Source organism: Oncorhynchus mykiss, chromosome 13 (assembly GCF_057628025.1).
Source record: "Oncorhynchus mykiss isolate SJ-2025 chromosome 13, ASM5762802v1, whole genome shotgun sequence".
In the NCBI taxonomy this organism is placed as follows: domain Eukaryota; kingdom Metazoa; phylum Chordata; class Actinopteri; order Salmoniformes; family Salmonidae; genus Oncorhynchus; species Oncorhynchus mykiss.
Window position 1 is genome coordinate 76410950 of NC_143034.1, and position 19429 is coordinate 76430378.

Consider the following 19429-nt stretch of genomic DNA (forward strand, 5'->3'; position numbering starts at 1 on the left):
ACTGATTACATGGTCAACCCTGTACATGTGTCTGATTACATGGTCAACCCTGTACATGTGTCTGATTACATGGTCAACCCTGTACATGTGACTGATTACATGGTCAACCCTGTACATGTGACTGATTACATGGTCAACCCTGTACATGTGACTAATTACATGGTCAACCCTGTACCCTGTAATTACATGGTCAACCCTGTACATGTGACTGATTACATGGTCAACCCTGTACATGTGTCTGATTACATGGTCAACCCTGTACATGTGACTGATAAACTCTCTAATCTAATCTGATTGGAGCATCTGGGGCGGCAGGTAGCCTAGTGGTTAGCGTTGGGCCAGTAACCGAAAGGTTGCTAGATTGAATCCCCGAGCCGACAAGGTAAAAATCTGTTGTTCTGGCACTGAACAAGGCAGTTAACCCACTGTTCCTAGGCTGTCATTGTAAATAAGAATTTGTTCTTAACTGACTTCCCAAGTTAAATAAAAAAAATATTATTAGGAAGGTGTTCTTAATGTTTTATACGCTGTGTTTACGTGACCTTTTGAATGACTGGCATGTCAGAATGACAAGGGGTTTATATTGCCATCTAGTGGCCGGTATGAGGTCAAAAGTCCACCAGAGCCAAAAGACCATGCCGGGTTTTCTGTCCAACAGCACGACTAACGGCAGTCGCTGTCAAAAAAACACCTTCCACGTGATCGCCTTATCTCAGCTGTCATTCGTTGGCCGAAGCACACGCTTTTGAACAACGTCACAACTGCAGCCAATCGCAGGAAACAAGGAAATGTTTCTTTCGCGCTCTGTCCCGAACATGAGCAATGCAACATTCTGCCCGTTGATGCATGTTTATGTCTTCCGTTCAGTCATAGACTTCTAACTCGTATTTCTCACCATGGACGGTGCATTGACTACTGAGCATCAGGAGGATGGGTCTTTGCGGAGGAGAAAGACCGAAGACGAAGGAGAGGATCAGATCGGGAGCAAGTTGTCAAAAACGGAAACCACCGGGTAACTTTTTTTTTGACAGCTGCCACTTCGTAGTTTGTGTCGGCCTCCCTCTGGGCCGCTGATAAGTAGAGTTGTTTAAGTTCACAGAGCACACAGCCCACATTTTACAGCAGCTAGAATAAACATAATGATGTAATCAATCACATGCAATGATAAATAAAATGGTTGAAAGGAATACACTACTGAATTTCAAATCTATGCTTGGCGTCACACATGGTCTCTGTTTGGTACTGTACTCTATGGTACTGTACTCTATGGTACTGTACTGTACTGTACTCTATGGTACTGTACTGTACTCTATGGTACTGTACTGTACTGTACTCTATGGTACTGTACTGTACTGTACTCTATGGTACTGTACTCTATGGTACTGTACTCTATGGTACTGTACTGTACTGTACTCTATGGACTGTACTGTACTCTATAGTACTGTACTCTATGGACTGTACTGTACTCTATGGTACTGTACTGTACTCTATGGTATTGTACTGTACTCTATGGTATTGTACTGTACTCTATGGTATTGTACTGTACTCTATGGTACTGTACTGTACTCTATGGTGCTGTACTCTATGGTACTGTACTCTATGGTACTGTACTCTATGGTACTGTACTGTACTCTATGGTACTGGACTCTATGGTACTGTACTGTACTCTATGGTACTGTACTGTACTCTATGGTACTGTACTGTACTCTATGGTATTGTACTGTACTCTATGGTACTGTACTGTACTCTATGGTGCTGTACTCTATGGTACTGTACTCTATGGTACTGTACTGTACTCTATGGTACTGTACTCTATGGTACTGTACTGTACTCTATGGACTGTACTCTATGGTACTGTACTCTATGGTACTGTACTCTATGGTACTGTACTGTACTCTATGGTATTGTACTGTACTCTATGGTACTGTACTGTACTCTATGGTACTGTACTGTAATCTATGGTACTGTATGGCACTGTACTGTAATCTATGGTACTGTACTGTATGGTACTGTACTGTACTGTAATCTATGGTACTGTATGGTACTGTACTGTACATTCTAAATGTATTGTCATTCATATTTCACCAGTTTGGAGTCTTGCTTGGATGAGCCAGTTGAGTTGAGAAGTGTTCATGAAGTCATCAAGTATGGAGCCTCGTCTCTGCCAGGTTGGTACAGAGTATAGACTGTATACAGAGTATAGACTGTATAGACTGTATAGACTGTATACAGAGTTTAGACTGTATACAGAGTATAGACTGTATAGACTGTATACAGAGTATAGACTGTATAACAGTACAGAGTATAGACTGTATAGACTGTATACAGAGTATAGACTGTATACAGAGTATAGACTGTATAACAGTACAGAGTATAGACTGTATACAGAGTATAGACTGTATACAGAGTATAGACTGTATACAGAGTATAGACTGTATAACAGTACAGAGTATAGACTGTATAGACTGTATACAGAATATAGACTATACAGGGTACAGACTGTATAACAGTACAGAGTATAGACTGTATACTAGTACAGAATATAGACTGTATTCAGAGTATAGACTGTATAGACTGTATACAGAGTATAGACTGTATAGACTGTATACAGAGTATAGACTGTATAACAGTACAGAGTATAGACTGTATACAGAGTATAGACTGTATACAGAGTATAGACTGTATACAGAGTATAGACTGTATAACAGTACAGAGTATAGACTGTATAGACTGTATACAGAATATAGACTATACAGGGTACAGACTGTATAACAGTACAGAGTATAGACTGTATACTAGTACAGAATATAGACTGTATTCAGAGTATAGACTGTATAACAGTACAGAGTATAGACTGTATAGACTGTATACAGAGTATAGACTGTATAACAGTACAGAGTATAGACTGTATACAGAGTATAGACTGTATACAGAGTATAGACTGTATAACAGTACAGAGTATAGACTGTATAGACTGTATACAGAATATAGACTGTATACAGAGTACAGACTGTATAACAGTACAGAGTATAGACTGTATACTAGTACAGAATATAGACTGTATTCAGAGTATAGACTGTATAACAGTACAGAGTATAGACTGTATAGACTGTATAACAGTACAGAGTATAGACTGTATACTAGTACAGAATATAGACTGTATTCAGAGTATAGACTGTATAACAGTACAGAGTATAGACTGTATAACAGTACAGAGTATAGACTGTATACTAGTACAGAATATAGACTGTATTCAGAGTATAGACTGTATAACAGTACAGAGTATAGACTGTATACAGAGTATAGACTGTATACAGAATATAGACTGTCTAACAGTACAGAGTATAGACTGTATAACAGTACATAATATAGACTGTATAACAGTACATAATATAGACTGTATACAGAGTATAGACTGTATAGACTGTATACAGAATATAGACTGTATAACAGTACAGAGTATAGACTGTATACAGAGTATAGACTGTATAACAGTACAGAGTATAGACTGTATAACAGTACAGAGTATAGACTGTATAACAGTACAGAGTATAGACTGTATACAGAATATAGACTGTATAACAGTACAGAGTATAGACTATACAGAGTATAGACTGTATAACAGTACAGAGTATAGACTGTATACAGAATATAGACTGTATAACAGTACATAATATAGACTGTATAACAGTACAGAGTATAGACTATACAGAGTATAGACTGTATAACAGTACAGAGTATAGACTGTATAACAGTACAGAGTATAGACTGTATACAGAATATAGACTGTATAACAGTACAGAGTATAGACTGTATACAGAATATAGACTGTATAACAGTACAGCGTATAGACTGTATAACAGTACAGAGTATAGACTGTATAACAGTACAGAGTATAGACTATATACAGAATATAGACTGTATAACAGTACAGAGTATAGACTGTATACAGAATATAGACTGTATAACAGTACAGCGTATAGACTGTATAACAGTACAGAGTATAGACTATATACAGAATATAGACTGTATAACAGTACAGAGTATAGACTATACAGAGTATAGACTGTATACAGAGTACAGACTGAATAACAGTACAGAGTATTGACTGTATAACAGTACATAATATAGACTGTATACAGAGTATAGACTGTATACAGAGTATAGACTGTATAACAGTACAGAGTATAGACTGTATACAGAGTATAGACTGTATAACAGTACAGAGTATAGACTGTCTAACAGTACAGACAGAGTATAGACTGTTTAACAGTACATAATATAGACTGTCTAACAGTACAGAGCCTCTGAGTTTCAGAAGGGTTTTCATCCTTAGGAAATGACAGGACAGTGGAATGATGAAATAGCTCTAACACTCAGGTTATAGTGATGCTGTCCCTGTTCGTTCTGCTCACCCAGTTGTTTGGTCGCCAGGCCGACCTGAAGACACAGTAACCAACCGTATTCAGTGAAAACGCAAAGGTTACCTCAAGCACAAAGAACGAACCGATCTGTGCCTTTCCCTTTACAGCTAAGCACTATGACCCGGACACCACCGAGCCAATCAGCTCCGGCCTTCAGTCCCTGGAGGAGCTGTTGTCGTGGAAACGCAGCGAGGCCAACCCCTTCAACGTGGCGACGGTGCCCCTGGCCAATCGGGAGCCTTCTCTGACCAGCACGCCGCACCGGACTCTGGTGAGTCACGACATGATGGGCGGATACCTGGATGACAGGTAGGTTGACCTCCTCACCTCTGAACTCTCACCTGTGAACTGCCACAAGTAGACTTTGTTTGCACACTCATGACTCTTCTACAATAGGCTATTACTAAATTCTCACATAACAACGTACTCATTGTGTTGGAAGTCCCTTTTTTGGATTAAAAGTGTTTTGCTAAGTGGTACGACTAAATTCCCTCTCACCTTTGACCCCCTGACCTCTCCCCCTCAGGTTTCTGCAGGGAGCAGAGTCGGATGCTCCCTATGTGTTCTACCACTGGCAGTACATCGACGTGTTTAACTACTTCAGCCACAACACGGTGACCATCCCCCCGTCCGTCTGGACCAACGCCGCTCACAGACACGGAGTCATCGTCCTGGGTGAGACTCAACGGGGCCACGTCCCAATAACCTCTCTTTCCTCCTGAACAAGTGTGTGCTTGTTCACTACTCCTCACGAATGGGAAAACATTGGATTGGTATAGAGATTGGGGGTAGAGAGGAAGTTTTTTTATAACAGTCATTTCCTGTCAAATCCATGAAGGGAAGTGAACCAGTGCACACTTTGGGAGAAAGCAGAGATTATTGGGATTCAATAATACCCTTGTAGTTATATATCTTTTCACACTACCGAACCGAGCCAAACCCCAGCTGTAGGGTCTAAGTGGGCCTGGTAATGTGTCGTGAAGCATGCTGAAATGTCAAAATATTAAAGTCATCACGGTTAGGTTCATTCTGGCCGGCCCAGCAGTGTGAAAGTGGTACAGTATTACAGTATGTAGTACATTATTGTACACTACTGTTTCCACCAGTCTGTTCTCTGCCTTCACTCAGAGGAAGTGTTGTCTACCACTCAGAGGAAGTGTTGTCTACCACTCAGAGGAAGTGTTGTCTACCACTCAGAGGAAGTGTTGTCTACCACTCAGAGGAAGTGTTGTCTACCACTCAGAGGAAGTGTTGTCTACCACTCAGAGGAAGTGTTGTCTACCACGCAGAGGAAGTGTTGTCTACCACTCAGAGGAAGTGTTGTCTACCACTCAGAGGAAGTGTTGTCTACACTCAGAGGAAGTGGTGTCTTCACTCAGAGGAAGTGGTGTCTTCACTCAGAGGAAGTGGTGTCTTCACTCAGAGGAAGTGGTGTCTACACTCAGAGGAAGTGTTGTCTACACTCAGAGGAAGTGTTGTCTACACTCAGAGGAAGTGTTGTCTACACTCAGAGGAAGTGTTGTCTACCACTCAGAGGAAGTGTTGTCTACCACTCAGAGGAAGTGTTGTCTACCACTCAGAGGAAGTGTTGTCTACCACTCAGAGGAAGTGTTGTCTACCACTCAGAGGAAGTGTTGTCTACCACTCAGAGGAAGTGTTGTCTACCACTCAGAGGAAGTGTTGTCTACCACTCAGAGGAAGTGTTGTCTACACTCAGAGGAAGTGTTGTCTACACTCAGAGGAAGTGTTGTCTACACTCAGAGGAAGTGTTGTCTACCACTCAGAGGAAGTCTTGTCTACCACTCAGAGGAAGTGTTGTCTACCACTCAGAGGAAGTGTTGTCTACCACTCAGAGGAAGTGTTGTCTACCACTCATAGGAAGTGTTGTCTACCACTCAGAGGAAGTGTTGTCTACACTCAGAGGAAGTGTTGTCTACACTCAGAGGAAGTGTTGTCTTCACTCAGAGGAAGTGTTGTCTACCACTCAGAGGAAGTGTTGTCTACCACTCAGAGGAAGTGTTGTCTACCACTCAGAGGAAGTGTTGTCTACACTCAGAGGAAGTGTTGTCTACAACTCAGAGGAAGTGTTGTCTACCACTCAGAGGAAGTGTTGTCTACACTCAAAGGAAGTGTTGTCTACCACTCATAGGAAGTGTTGTCTACACTCAGAGGAAGTGTTGTCTACCACTCAGAGGAAGTGTTGTCTACCACTCAGAGGAAGTGTTGTCTACACTCCTACTGTGTTGGAGAGACGCTGCTCTACTTTATCAGCCAGTCGAGAGGTTTTGTTTCACTTTTAAAACCTCTATTGTTTGTGACCTTCAGGCTTTAGTCTGTGGTTTTCACATGTCTCACTGTGTGTGTGTGTGTGTGTGTGTGTGTGTGTGTGTGTGTGTGTGTGTCGGAGTGACTCTCACTGTGTATGTGTGTCGGAGTGACTGTCTCACTGTGTGTGTGTGTGTGTGTGTGTGTGTGTGTGTGTGTGTGTCAGAGTGACTGTCTCACTCAGGTCATATACAGTGAGATGTACAGAATAAGGGGTTGAACCTAACAGATGAAATTCTAATAGTTTACACAGTGTACATGAGAGAGAACACAAGCCTTCTATATCAAACAGATTATATTCTAGGTGTTGGATTCATATCTGAAACGGTTGGAACGTTTGCCTTCTACAGTACTGATAGGGCTCACGTTGAGAATATAGGTGCCGATCTGACCGCCTCAAAGTCACACTGCTGATTGGTCTGTTTGAGTTCCACAGTGACTGATCGACGGCTGTGATTGGCTTGTTCTCCAGGCACCTTCATCACTGAGTGGACGGACGGGGGGAAGATGTGCGAGGTCTTCCTGAAAGAGGAGGAGTCTTACAGGGCCGTAGCTGATAGGCTGGTTCAGATAGCCCACTGTTACGGCTTCGATGGTTGGCTGATAAACATCGAGAACCCTCTCGGTGTGAGTTTTATAACTTTAAACAATTTGTTATTCTATACTAAACTCTTTGTCTATTGCTGTGCTATAGAGACGTTGGTTTTCATTATGTTGTGGGTGTGTTGAAAAAAGGCACTATATTCCCCCTCTATTCCCTATAACTAGTGCACTATATTCCCCCTCTATTCCCTATAAGTAGTGCACTATATTCCCCCTCTATTCCCTATAACTAGTGCACTATATTCCCCCTCTATTCCCTATAAGTAGTGCACTATATTCCCCCTCTATTCCCTATAACTAGTGCACTACATACAGGTTGTACTGGCTAAAGCAGTATGGTAGAAACAGTACTGTGCTATATTCCCCCTCTATTCCCTATAACTAGTGCACTATATTCCCCCTCTATTCCCTATAACTAGTGCACTATATTCCCCCTCTATTCCCTATAACTAGTGCACTACATTCCCCCTCTATTCCCTATAAGTAGTGCACTATATTCCCCCTCTATTCCCTATAACTAGTGCACTACATACAGGTTGTACTGGCTAAAGCAGTATGGTAGAAACAGCAATAATGACCTCATCAGTTGTCTGCACACTGTGCTAAACCCAGAACGTCAACAATGACAAGTCTCCTTTGGGTCGACAGCCTCCCTGTTATATGCTGTCCTACAGTATACTGACCTATATTACTGTGCTAAACCCAGAACGTCAACAATGACAAGTCTCCTTTGGGTCGACAGCCTCCCTGTTATATGCTGTCCTACAGTATACTGACCTATATTACTGTGCTGAACCCAGAACGTCAACAATGACAAGTCTCCTTTGGGTCGACAGCCTCCCTGTTATATGCTGTCCTACAGTATACTGACCTATATTACTGTGCTAAACCCAGAACGTCAACAATGACAAGTCTCCTTTAGGTCGACAGCCTCCCTGTTATCTGCTGTCCTACAGTATACTGACCTATATTACTGTGCTGAACCCAGAACGTCAACAATGACAAGTCTCCTTTAGGTCGACAGCCTCCCTGCTATCTGCTGTCCTACAGTATACTTACTGACCTATATTACTGCGCTGCCACGTACAATATGACAACAGTGCAGCCTTAATGGGTCGTGGTCTAAAGTAGTGGACTAGGAGACAGAGGGGGCCATTTGGGAAACACGTCGATGATTGATAACGTGTATGTTCCCTGCCCTCCGTCTCCTCCTCTCGTGTAATTAGGAGACGGCTGTGAAGAACACTCCTCTGTTTCTACGTTATCTGACGGACCAGATGCACGAGAGAGTCCCTGGTAGTATGGTGTTGTGGTATGACTCTGTTCTGGAGAACGGACAGCTCAAATGGCAGAATGAACTCAACCCATCCAACAGGTAGGTGGACGGGGGAGAGGAGGTGAGGGAGGGGGGAGAGGAGGTGAGGGAGGGGGGAGAGGAGGTGAGGGAGGGGGGAGGGAGTGGAAAATGTGGATAGGGAAGATAAGGAGATCTTTTACACCTCTCTCTCTCTCTCCACTCCCCCCTTCACATCTCTCTCTCTCTCTCCACTCCCCCCTTCACCTCTCTCTCTCTCTCTCTCTCTCTCCACTTCCCCCTTCACCTCTCTCTCTCTCCACTTCCCCCTTCACCTCTCTCTCTCTCTCCACTCCCCACTTCACCTCTCTCTCTCTCTCCACTCCCCCCTTCACCTCTCTCTCTCCACTTCCCCCTTTACCTCTCTCTCTCTCTCCACTCCCCACCTCTCTCTCTCTCCACTTCCCCCTTCACCTCTCTATCTCTCTCCACTCCCCTCTTCACCTTTCTCTCTCCACTTCCCACCTCTCTCTCTCTCTTTCTCTCTCTCCACTCCCCCCTTCACCTCTCTCTCTCCACTCCCCCCTTCACCTCTCTCTCTCCACTCCCCACCTCTCTCTCTCTCTCTCCACTCCCCCCTTCACCTCTCTCCACTCCCCACCTCTCTCTCTCTCTCCACTCCCCCCTTCACCTCTCTCTCTCCACTCCCCACCTCTCTATCTCTCTCCACTCCCCCCTTCTCTCAGAGTGTTTTTCTCAGCGTGTGATGGTATCTTCACCAACTATAACTGGACAGAGCAGAACCTGGAGGGAATGAAGGCCTACTCAGCTGCTCAGGGCCGGCTGGCGGACATCTTTGTTGGGGTGGACGTGTTCGCCAGGGGAGAGGTGGTGGGGGGGAAGCTGGAGACTAATAAGGTTAGAACTGGGAGGGGGAGGAGGGGGAGGGTCGGAGGGGGAGGGTCGGAGGGGGGGGAGGGGGATGGTGGGAGAAGGGTGGGGTGTGTGGGTAGGAGGGTAGGAGGGGGAGGGTCGGAAGGGGAGGAAGGGGGGAGGGGGAGGGAGATGGTGGGGGAAGGGTGGGGGTGTCAGTGCTTAGTCACAGGTACGTGCGTGTGTCTTCTTAAAGAAGTGGAATTTATTGTGTGTGTGTGTGTGTGTGTGTGTGATCATAAAGTGGTGTGTGCTCGTAACAACATATAAACACCAGTCCCTCCCTCCCTCCCCAGGCTCTGGAGATGATTCGTAAACATGACTTCTCCACGGCCATCTTTGCTCCAGGCTGGGTGTACGAGTCCATCCCAGACAAGACTGACTTCAGGAAGGAGCAGGACAAGTGAGATGAACTTCTGCTGCTTTTACTGTCTAATGTAGCGCTGTGGTTGTTTTGGGGATTTTGTCTGATGTAGTGTGATGTTATATCCCACACCTTAAATGCCTCTGGGAAATATGAAGTGATGCTGTCTATCTAAGAACTGTAGATGAGTACAAGGCATGTAGCTAACATGTGGGGCTAACATCTGGCGCTAACATCTGGCGCTAACATCTGGCGCTAACATCTGGCGCTAACATCTGGCGCTAACATCTGGCGCTAACATCTGGCGCTAACATCTGACGCTATGTTTGTTAACAGGGTCCCTGGACCCTGTTGAATAAACTAATAAAATAGACTATATTTTCTCTCTTATAAAAGCGCTCACTCATACCACACGTAGCATAGCCACAGTCGAAAGTGAGCCTCCTATGTCGTATCCTACAATGTCACATCCTGTTTCCTGTGTGCAGGTTCTGGTCTCTTCTGTCTGACTTCCTGTATGTCCACCGGCCCTCGTCGCCCCTCCCTTTCGTCTCCTCCTTCTGCCAGGGTGCTGGGACCAGCCTCTACTGGAGGGGACAGGTGAGTGAGTCAACCAATCAGAGGACGGGTTCTATGTCTAGAATATTCATAAAATTGCCCCCACCATGGCTGCCTGGGTATTGTGATGCAATTCAAATGATGTTAACTGATGTGGCTCATGCAGTACAATGTATTTGTCAGTTGAGTTGTATCAACAAATCACAGCACATATTGATGGGTACACTTCCTGCTTTGCTCTTATGGGGTACACTTCCTGCTTTGCTCCTATGGGTACACTTCCTGCTTTGCTCCTATGGGTACACTTCCTGCTTTGCTCCTATGGGTACACTTCCTGCTTTGCTCTTATGGGGTACACTTCCTGCTTTGCTCCTATGGGTACACTTCCTGCTTTGCTCCTATGGGGTACACTCGCAATGGCTGCCAGTCCACCCATTATGCCATAATTGACTTGAATGGGGACGCCTGTTCTATTCATTTTATTTCTATGGCAGCACATGCAGTTAGGAGAGGAGGAACGGAGAAAATGTGCTCAGCGGTTATTACGGAGACTGCGGTCGTTTGGCTGCCCAATTATCGGTGTCCAAAATTCCATGACTGTCACACGACTCATAACAACAAGGATCTGGGTCTTCTTTGGAATGCATTGTACTGCAATATGTATCATTGGATGGGATTCTGTCCTATTCGTGTCCTGTAGTTACCCTCTGACCTGTCCTGTGTGTGTCTGTCTGCTGGGTTGTGTAGCGTGAGGTGGATCGTAGCTGGTTCAACCTAGATGCCCAGGAGCTGCAACCCCTATACTACAGAGAGACCCTCGAGGGGGAGGGCTGGCTGAGGACCCAGGGCTGCCCTGAAGATGCCTGGAGCGGGGGCAGCTCTCTGCTCGTAGAGGGTGTCCTACCCTCCATGCTGTCTAAAGTCTGCGCCAGGTGGGGGAGTGTGTGGGGGAGTGTGTGTTCATGAGGGCTTGTATATTCCTCTTACAGCTTTAAGGATTCAAATGCTATGGCCTCTCTCTCTTCCCCTTCCCATCGCTCCCTCTCTTCCCCTTCCCATCGCTCCCTCTCTTCCCCTTCTCTTCGCTCCCTCTCTTCCCCTTCTCTTCGCTCCCTCTCTTCCCCTTCTCTTCGCTCCCTCTCTTCCCCTTCCCATCGCTCCCTCTCTTCCCCTTCTCTTCGCTCCCTCTCTTCCCCTTCCCATCGCTCCCTTTCCTCCCCTTCCCATCGCTCCCTCTCTTCCCCTTCCCCTCGCTCCCTCTCTTCCCCTTCCCATCGCTCCCTCTCCTCCCCTTCCCATCGCTCCCTCTCTTCTCCCTCTCCTCCCCTTCCCATCGCTCCCTCTCTTCCCCTTCCCATCGCTCCCTCTCCTCCCCTTCTCTTCGCTCCCTCTCTTCCCCTTCCCATCGCTCCCTCTCTTCCCCTTCCCATCGCTCCCTCTCTTCCCCTTCCCATCGCTCCCTCTCTTCCCCTTCTCTTCGCTCCCTCTCTTCCCCTTCTCTTCGCTCCCTCTCTTCCCCTTCTCTTCGCTCCCTCTCTTCCCCTTCTCTTCGCTCCCTCTCTTCCCCTTCCCATCGCTCCCTCTCCTCCCCTTCCCATCGCTCCCTCTCTTCCCCTTCCCCTCGCTCCCTCTCTTCCCCTTCCCATCGCTCCCTCTCCTCCCCTTCCCATCGCTCCCTCTCTTCTCCCTCTCCTCCCCTTCCCATCGCTCCCTCTCTTCCCCTTCCCATCGCTCCCTCTCCTCCCCTTCTCTTCGCTCCCTCTCTTCCCCTTCCCATCGCTCCCTCTCTTCCCCTTCCCATCGCTCCCTCTCTTCCCCTTCTCTTCGCTCCCTCTCTTCCCCTTCCCATCGCTCCCTCTTCCCCTTCCCATCGCTCCCTCTCTTCCCCTTCTCTTCGCTCCCTCTCTTCCCCTTCCCTTCACTCCCTCTCTTCTCCCTCTCTTCCCCTTCCCTTCACTCCCTCTCTTCTCCCTCTCTTCCCCTTCCCATCGCTCCCTCTCTCTTCCCCTTCCCATCGCTCCCTCTCTCTTCCCCTTCCCATCGCTCCCTCTCTTCCCCTTCCCATCGCTCCCTCTCTTCCCCTTCTCATCGCTCCCTCTCTTCCCCTTCCCTTCACTCCCTCTCTTCTCCCTCTCTTCCCCTTCCCCTCGCTCCCTCTCTTCTCCCTCTCTCCCCCTTCCCATCGCTCCCTCTCTTCTCCCTCTCTTCTCCCTCTCTTCTCCCTCTCTTCTCCCTCTCTTCTCCCTCTCTCCCCTCCCAGGATCTTTTCTCTCCAGGTGCCTCTATCCTCCAGGGTCTTTGTGTCTCTGATCTATAAGCCGTCTCCTGGGGTCACTGTCTCTCTGGAGTTAAAGACTGCTGATGCTACACTCTGCACACACAGAGGTGTTCAGGATATACCTAGTGAGTCATATCACACAGAGGTGTTCAGGATATACCCAGTGAGTCATATCACACACAGTTCAGGATATACCTAGTGAGTCATATCACACACAGTTCAGGATATACCTAGTGAGTCACATCACACACAGTTCAGGATATACCTAGTCAGTCATATCACACACAGTTCAGGATATACCTAGTCAGTCATATCACACACAGTTCAGGATATACCTAGAGAGTCATATCACACATGTATTCAGGATATACCTAGTGAGTCATATCACAGAGGTGTTCAGGATATACCTAGTGAGTCATGTCTCACACAGTTCAGGATATACCCAGTGAGTCATTACACACACAGTTCAGGATATACCTAGAGAGTCATATCACACACGTATTCAGGATATACCTAGTGAGTCATATCACAGAGGTGTTCAGGATATACCTAGTGAGTCATGTCTCACACAGTTCAGGATATACCTAGTGAGTCATATCACACAGAGATGTTCAGGATATACCTAGTGAGTCATATCACAGAGGTGTTCAGGATATACCTAGTGAGTCATGTCTCACAAACAGTTCAGGATATACCTAGTGAGTCATATCACACACAGTTCAGGATATACCTAGTGAGTCATATCACACACAGTTTAGGATATACCTAGTGAGTCATATCACACACAGTTCAGGATATACTTAGTGAGTCATATCTCACACAGTTCAGGATATACCTAGTGAGTCATATCACACAGAGATGTTCAGGATATACCTAGTGAGTCATATCACACACAGGTGTTCAGGATATACCTAGTGAGTCATATCGCACACAGTTCAGGATATACCTAGTGAGTCATATCACCCACGTATTCAGGATATACCTAGTGAGTCATATCACAGAGGTGTTCAGGATATACCTAGTGAGTCATGTCTCACAAACAGTTCAGGATATACCTAGTGAGTCATATCACACACAGTTCAGGATATACCTAGTGAGTCATATCACACACAGTTCAGGATATACCTAGTGAGTCATTACACACACAGTTCAGGATATACCTAGAGAGTCATATCACACACGTATTCAGGATATACCTAGTGATTCATATCACAGAGGTGCTCAGGATATACCTAGTGAGTCATGTCTCACACAGTTCAGGATATACCTAGTGAGTCATATCACACACAGTTCAGGATATACCTAGTGAGTCATATCACACAGAGATGTTCAGGATATACCTAGTGAGTCATATCACAGAGGTGTTCAGGATATACCTAGTGAGTCATGTCTCACAAACAGTTCAGGATATACCTAGTGAGTCATATCACACACAGTTCAGGATATACCTAGTGAGTCATATCACACACAGTTTAGGATATACCTAGTGAGTCATATCACACACAGTTCAGGATATACTTAGTGAGTCATATCTCACACAGTTCAGGATATACCTAGTGAGTCATATCACACAGAGATGTTCAGGATATACCTAGTGAGTCATATCACACACAGGTGTTCAGGATATACCTAGTGAGTCATATCGCACACAGTTCAGGATATACCTAGTGAGTCATATCACCCACGTATTCAGGATATACCTAGTGAGTCATATCACAGAGGTGTTCAGGATATACCTAGTGAGTCATGTCTCACAAACAGTTCAGGATATACCTAGTGAGTCATATCACACACAGTTCAGGATATACCTAGTGAGTCATATCACACACAGTTCAGGATATACCTAGTGAGTCATTACACACACAGTTCAGGATATACCTAGAGAGTCATATCACACACGTATTCAGGATATACCTAGTGATTCATATCACAGAGGTGCTCAGGATATACCTAGTGAGGCATGTCTCACACAGTTCAGGATATACCTAGTGAGTCATATCACACACAGTTCAGGATATACCTAGTGAGTCATATCACAGAGGTGTTCAGGATATACCTAGTGAGTCATGTCTCACAAACAGTTCAGGATATACCTAGTGAGTCAGTCATATCACACAGAGGTGTTCAGGATATACCTAGTGAGTCAGTCATATCACACAGAGGTGTTCAGGATATACCTAGTGAGTCAGTCATATCACACACAGTTCAGGATATACCTAGTGAGTCAGTCATATCACACACAGTTCAGGATATACCTAGTGAGTCAGTCATATCACACACAGTTCAGGATATACCTAGTGAGTCAGTCATATCACACACAGTTCAGGATATACCTAGTGAGTCATATCACACACAGTTCAGGATATACCTAGTGAGTCATATCTCACACAGTTCAGGATATACCTAGTGAGTCATATCACACACAGTTCAGGATATACCCAGTGAGTCATATCACACACAGTTCAGGATATACCTAGTCAGTCATATCACACACAGTTCAGGATATACCTAGTGAGTCATTACACACACAGTTCAGGATATACCTAGTGAGTCATATCTCACACAGTTCAGGATATACCTAGTGAGTCATATCACACAGAGGTGTTCAGGATATACCTAGTGAGTCATATCACACACAGTTCAGGATATACCTAGTGAGTCATATCACACACAGTTCAGGATATACCTAGTGAGTCATATCTCACACAGTTCAGGATATACCTAGTGAGTCATATCTCACACAGTTCAGGATATACCTAGTGAGTCATATCACACAGAGGTGTTCAGGATATACCTAGTGAGTCATATCACACAGAGGTTTTCAGGATATACCTAGTGAGTCATATCTCACACAGTTCAGTATATACCTAGTGAGTCATATCACACAGAGATATTCAGGATATACCTAGTGAGTCATATCACACAGAGATGTTCAGGATATACCCAGTGAGTCATATCACACACAGTTCAAGATATACCTAGTGAGTCATATCACACACAGTCCAGGATATACCTGAGTTGTAAAGTGTTGTATTATTATTGATGTGTGTGTGTGTGTGTGTGTGTGTGTGTGTAGCCAGCAGTATTGAGCCTGTTGCTTTAACAGAGGACCACCAGTTGATGAGACAGTTCTCTCAGAGCTGTGGACAGTGGAACCCAGACGGATGGACTGTCAGGTAAGAAGACCTCTGTGTGTGTGTTGGAGCTGCAGGGCTGTGCTCTGAGAGATGTGTGTGTGTGTGTGTGTGTGTGTGTGTTGGAGCTGCAGGGCTGTGCTCGTGTGTGTGTGTGTGTATGTGTGTGTGTGTGTGTGTGTGTGTGTGTGTGTGTGTGTGTGTGTGTGTGTGTGTGTGTGTGTTGGAGCTGCAGGGCTGTGCTCTGAGAGATGTGTGTGATATAGGCTAGTAATACTGTTTGTAATAACGTGTGTGTGTGTGTGTGTGTGATATAGGCTAGTAATACTGTTTGTAATAACGTGTGTGTGTGATATAGGCTAGTAATACTGTTTGTAATAACGTGTGTGTGTGATATAGGCTAGTAATACTGTTTGTAATAACGTGTGTGTGTGTGTGTGTGTGCCAGGTGTTCCCAGTTGGAGCTGCAGGGCTGTGCTCTGAGGGATGTGTGTGTCAGCGTGCAGCGTGATGGAGGAGATAAGGACACACCTTTCAAATGCCGGGTCGGAGAGATTATGGTGAGAGAGAGAGAGAGACCTCACCACAGAATTACCCATCACCAGAATCATATCTGTCCCCGACTCTTAGGCCTGGGGCCTCACTTATCAATATTGTTTAGAAACTGTTTTAAAATACGGAATTTAGAATGTTCGTAACGCATAGAGAAAAAAAAAGTGAGATTTCTAGAACAATCCTAAGAGCATTATAGGCACACCGGTAGGATATAACCGTTGATAAATACCCATTGTTCTCTGCCTCAGTGCTCGTGCATGACCTTGGCTATTTGCATTGACCTTGGCTATTTGCATTTCAAAACACCCGTATGGTCAAAATCATCCCTTTAAAGCCTGTGGGGAATAACACAACGGTGCCTCGTGTCAGAGGTCGAGTACAACCACAATGTTTGATAGGACTCGCTCCGTTGCGGTTTGACCTGTACAAATGACAACATAGCTACAAAGACAGGACCATGAGGACAACTCAAGTTGCTTTAGCAAATGGCAAATATACTTCAAATGAGTAGCTGGGCGACACTCTCCTCAACAGCTCTCTCCTGTAGACGTAGTAGGCCGACACCTGTTGTTCTGCAGAATGAACCAGTCCTTCTTCCCACCTGGCCACCACATACAGCAGAATGAACCAGTCGTATTTCCCACCTGGCCACCACATACAGCAGAATGAACCAGTCGTATTTCCCACCTGGCCACCACATACAGCAGAATGAACCAGTCGTATTTCCCACCTGGCCACCACATACAGCAGAATGAACCAGTCGTATTTCCCACCTGGCCACCACATACAGCAGAATGAACCAGTCGTATTTCCCACCTGGCCACCACATACAGCAGAATGAACCAGTCGTATTTCCCACCTGGCCACCACATACAGCAGAATGAACCAGTCGTATTTCCTACCTGGCCACCACATACAGCAGAATGAACCAGTCGTATTTCCCACCTGGCCACCACATACAGCAGAATGAACCAGTCGTATTTCCCACCTGGCCACCACATACAGCAGAATGAACCAGTCGTATTTCCCACCTGGCCACCACATACAGCAGAATGAACCAGTCGTATTTCCCACCTGGCCACCACATACAGCAGAATGAACCAGTCGTATTTCCCACCTGGCCACCACATACAGCAGAATGAACCAGTCGTATTTCCCATGGAAACCCATTGCAAGAAGCTCCCGACGACGTTGCTTCCAGAGGCAGTTTGGAACTCGGTAGTGAGTGTTGCAACCGAGGATAAGATTTTTATGTGCTACGTGTTTCGGCACTCTGCGGTCCCGTTCTGTGAGCTTGTGTGGCCTACCACTTTGCGGCTGAGCCGTTGTTGCTCCTAGAGGTTTCCACTTCACAGTAACAGCACTCACAGTTGACCGGGGCAGCTCTAGCAGGGCAGAAATTTGACAAATTGACTTGTTGGAAAGGTGGCATCCTATGACGGTGCCACGTTGAAAGTCACTGAGCTCTTCAGTACGGGCCATTCTACTGCCAATGTTTGTCTATGGAGATTGCTTGGCTGTGTGCTACATTTTATACACCTGTCAGCAGCTGGTGTGGCTGAAATAGCTGAATCCACTAGTTTTAAGGGGTGTCCAAAATACTTTTGTATATATAGTGTATATATGTGACCAACAAATGCATATCTGTATTCTCAGTCATGTGAAATCCATAGATTAGGGTCTAATGAATTGATTTATTTCAACTCAGTAAAATCTTTAATTGTTACATTTATATTTTTGTTCAGTATATGTTGTAACTGTTTGTTCATTTCAATCATTTATAAAAGTGATTATAAGATGTCTGTCTCCCTCCCCCCCAGATCCTGGATGCTGAGTCCCTCTCCGTTCCTCCCCTCCCAGTGCAGAGTGTGTGTCTCTATGACGTGGTGTGGCTGAGGGGCGCCAATAAACTTAATCTCAACGCCACCCTGCGCTGGCGTTACCCTGCCCAACTCGTACGCCACTTCCTGGTGTACTGGCGCCGGCTGAGGGGTCCAGACCCCCGGATCCCATCTGGCAAGCTGGCCCTGATTGGCCGAGCCTACTGCCCCTTATTCCGGGTGACCGAGCTGACGGTTCCAGAACCTCCAGGTCTTCTAGAACTGGTGGTGGAACCCGTGTCCCGGGAGGGCTTCCGTGTTCCTGAGTCCCAATGGGGGAGGAGGAGTCTCAGTTATACTGAGGAGAGGACGGACCAATCATAAGACACTGAAAGGGTAGCAATGTACTGGCTGTCCCAAATTGAACCCTATTCCCTATATAGTGCACTACATGGACCCATAGGGCTCTGGCCAATGTAGTGCACTATATAGGGAATAGGGTGCCATTTGGGATGTACTACTACTCTACTTCCTGGCCAGTCAGTAAGCTAGTTTGTAGTGATGTGATCTCCTAGTCACCTATAGAGTTAACCATTTTTTTCTAGTCAAGAAAGTATTAAAAAAAAAATATATATATAATTATCTTCCCAGAACAATTAGGGGAACTCAAGGCCAGAATAACATGAAGCGCGCTGTAGGTACTTCCTGATTGAGCCGACATCTGCAGCCCTTCCTGTGCAGAGCAAGGGAAGGATACTTCAAGCAGAACATAGAGAGAGACTCCCCAATTGGGCAAAAGACCTTCCCCTCTGCGACCCAGAAACCAAATGGTCAAGGAGCGTGTCAATACGTTAATCGGAGAACGAAGGAGGCTGTGGCCCCTCCCATTACGGATTTCCAGAGGATGTGACAGGAAGTGACACACACCCTTTTATTTTTTCTAAGGAGAAAAGCAAGCACGCGTTTAAACTACACGCTACGCATCCTTTTATCTAGAAAAATATTATACACCACATGCTAAATGAATTGAAGCATCAATAAAGATACTATTTAAAAAACATTCTGAATTTTGTTTGAGTCATAACATTTCCACTACAGCGTTCCATGCTGGTTACTGAATGTTTGACAAAACAACATGGAG

At 45.5% G+C, this 19429-nt stretch overlaps 1 protein-coding gene across 3 annotated transcripts; it reads left to right on the plus strand.

Moving 5' to 3' along the window:
* The first annotated feature begins 708 nt into the window (after nucleotides 1-708).
* On the plus strand, nucleotides 709-19351 carry engase (endo-beta-N-acetylglucosaminidase). 3 transcript variants are annotated; one of them, XR_016486132.1, is made up of 14 exons: nucleotides 709-1012; nucleotides 2089-2168; nucleotides 4532-4733; nucleotides 4951-5099; nucleotides 7222-7376; nucleotides 8579-8727; nucleotides 9393-9564; nucleotides 9876-9982; nucleotides 10432-10543; nucleotides 11249-11433; nucleotides 12762-12942; nucleotides 15856-15955; nucleotides 16362-16473; nucleotides 18289-19348. XR_016486132.1 is itself a non-coding variant. In XM_036942051.2 (14 exons), the coding sequence occupies exons 1-14, from the start codon at nucleotides 897-899 to the stop codon at nucleotides 18670-18672; spliced, it is 2166 nt and encodes a 721-aa protein (XP_036797946.2). In that variant the 5' UTR covers nucleotides 709-896; the 3' UTR covers nucleotides 18673-19351. The 3 variants fall into 3 exon arrangements, 1 of the variants encoding a protein (XP_036797946.2); XM_036942051.2 differs by having other exon boundaries at nucleotides 12762-12904; nucleotides 18289-19351; XR_016486133.1 differs by lacking the exon at nucleotides 12762-12942 and having other exon boundaries at nucleotides 710-1012.
* Nucleotides 19352-19429: the final 78 nt, after the last annotated feature.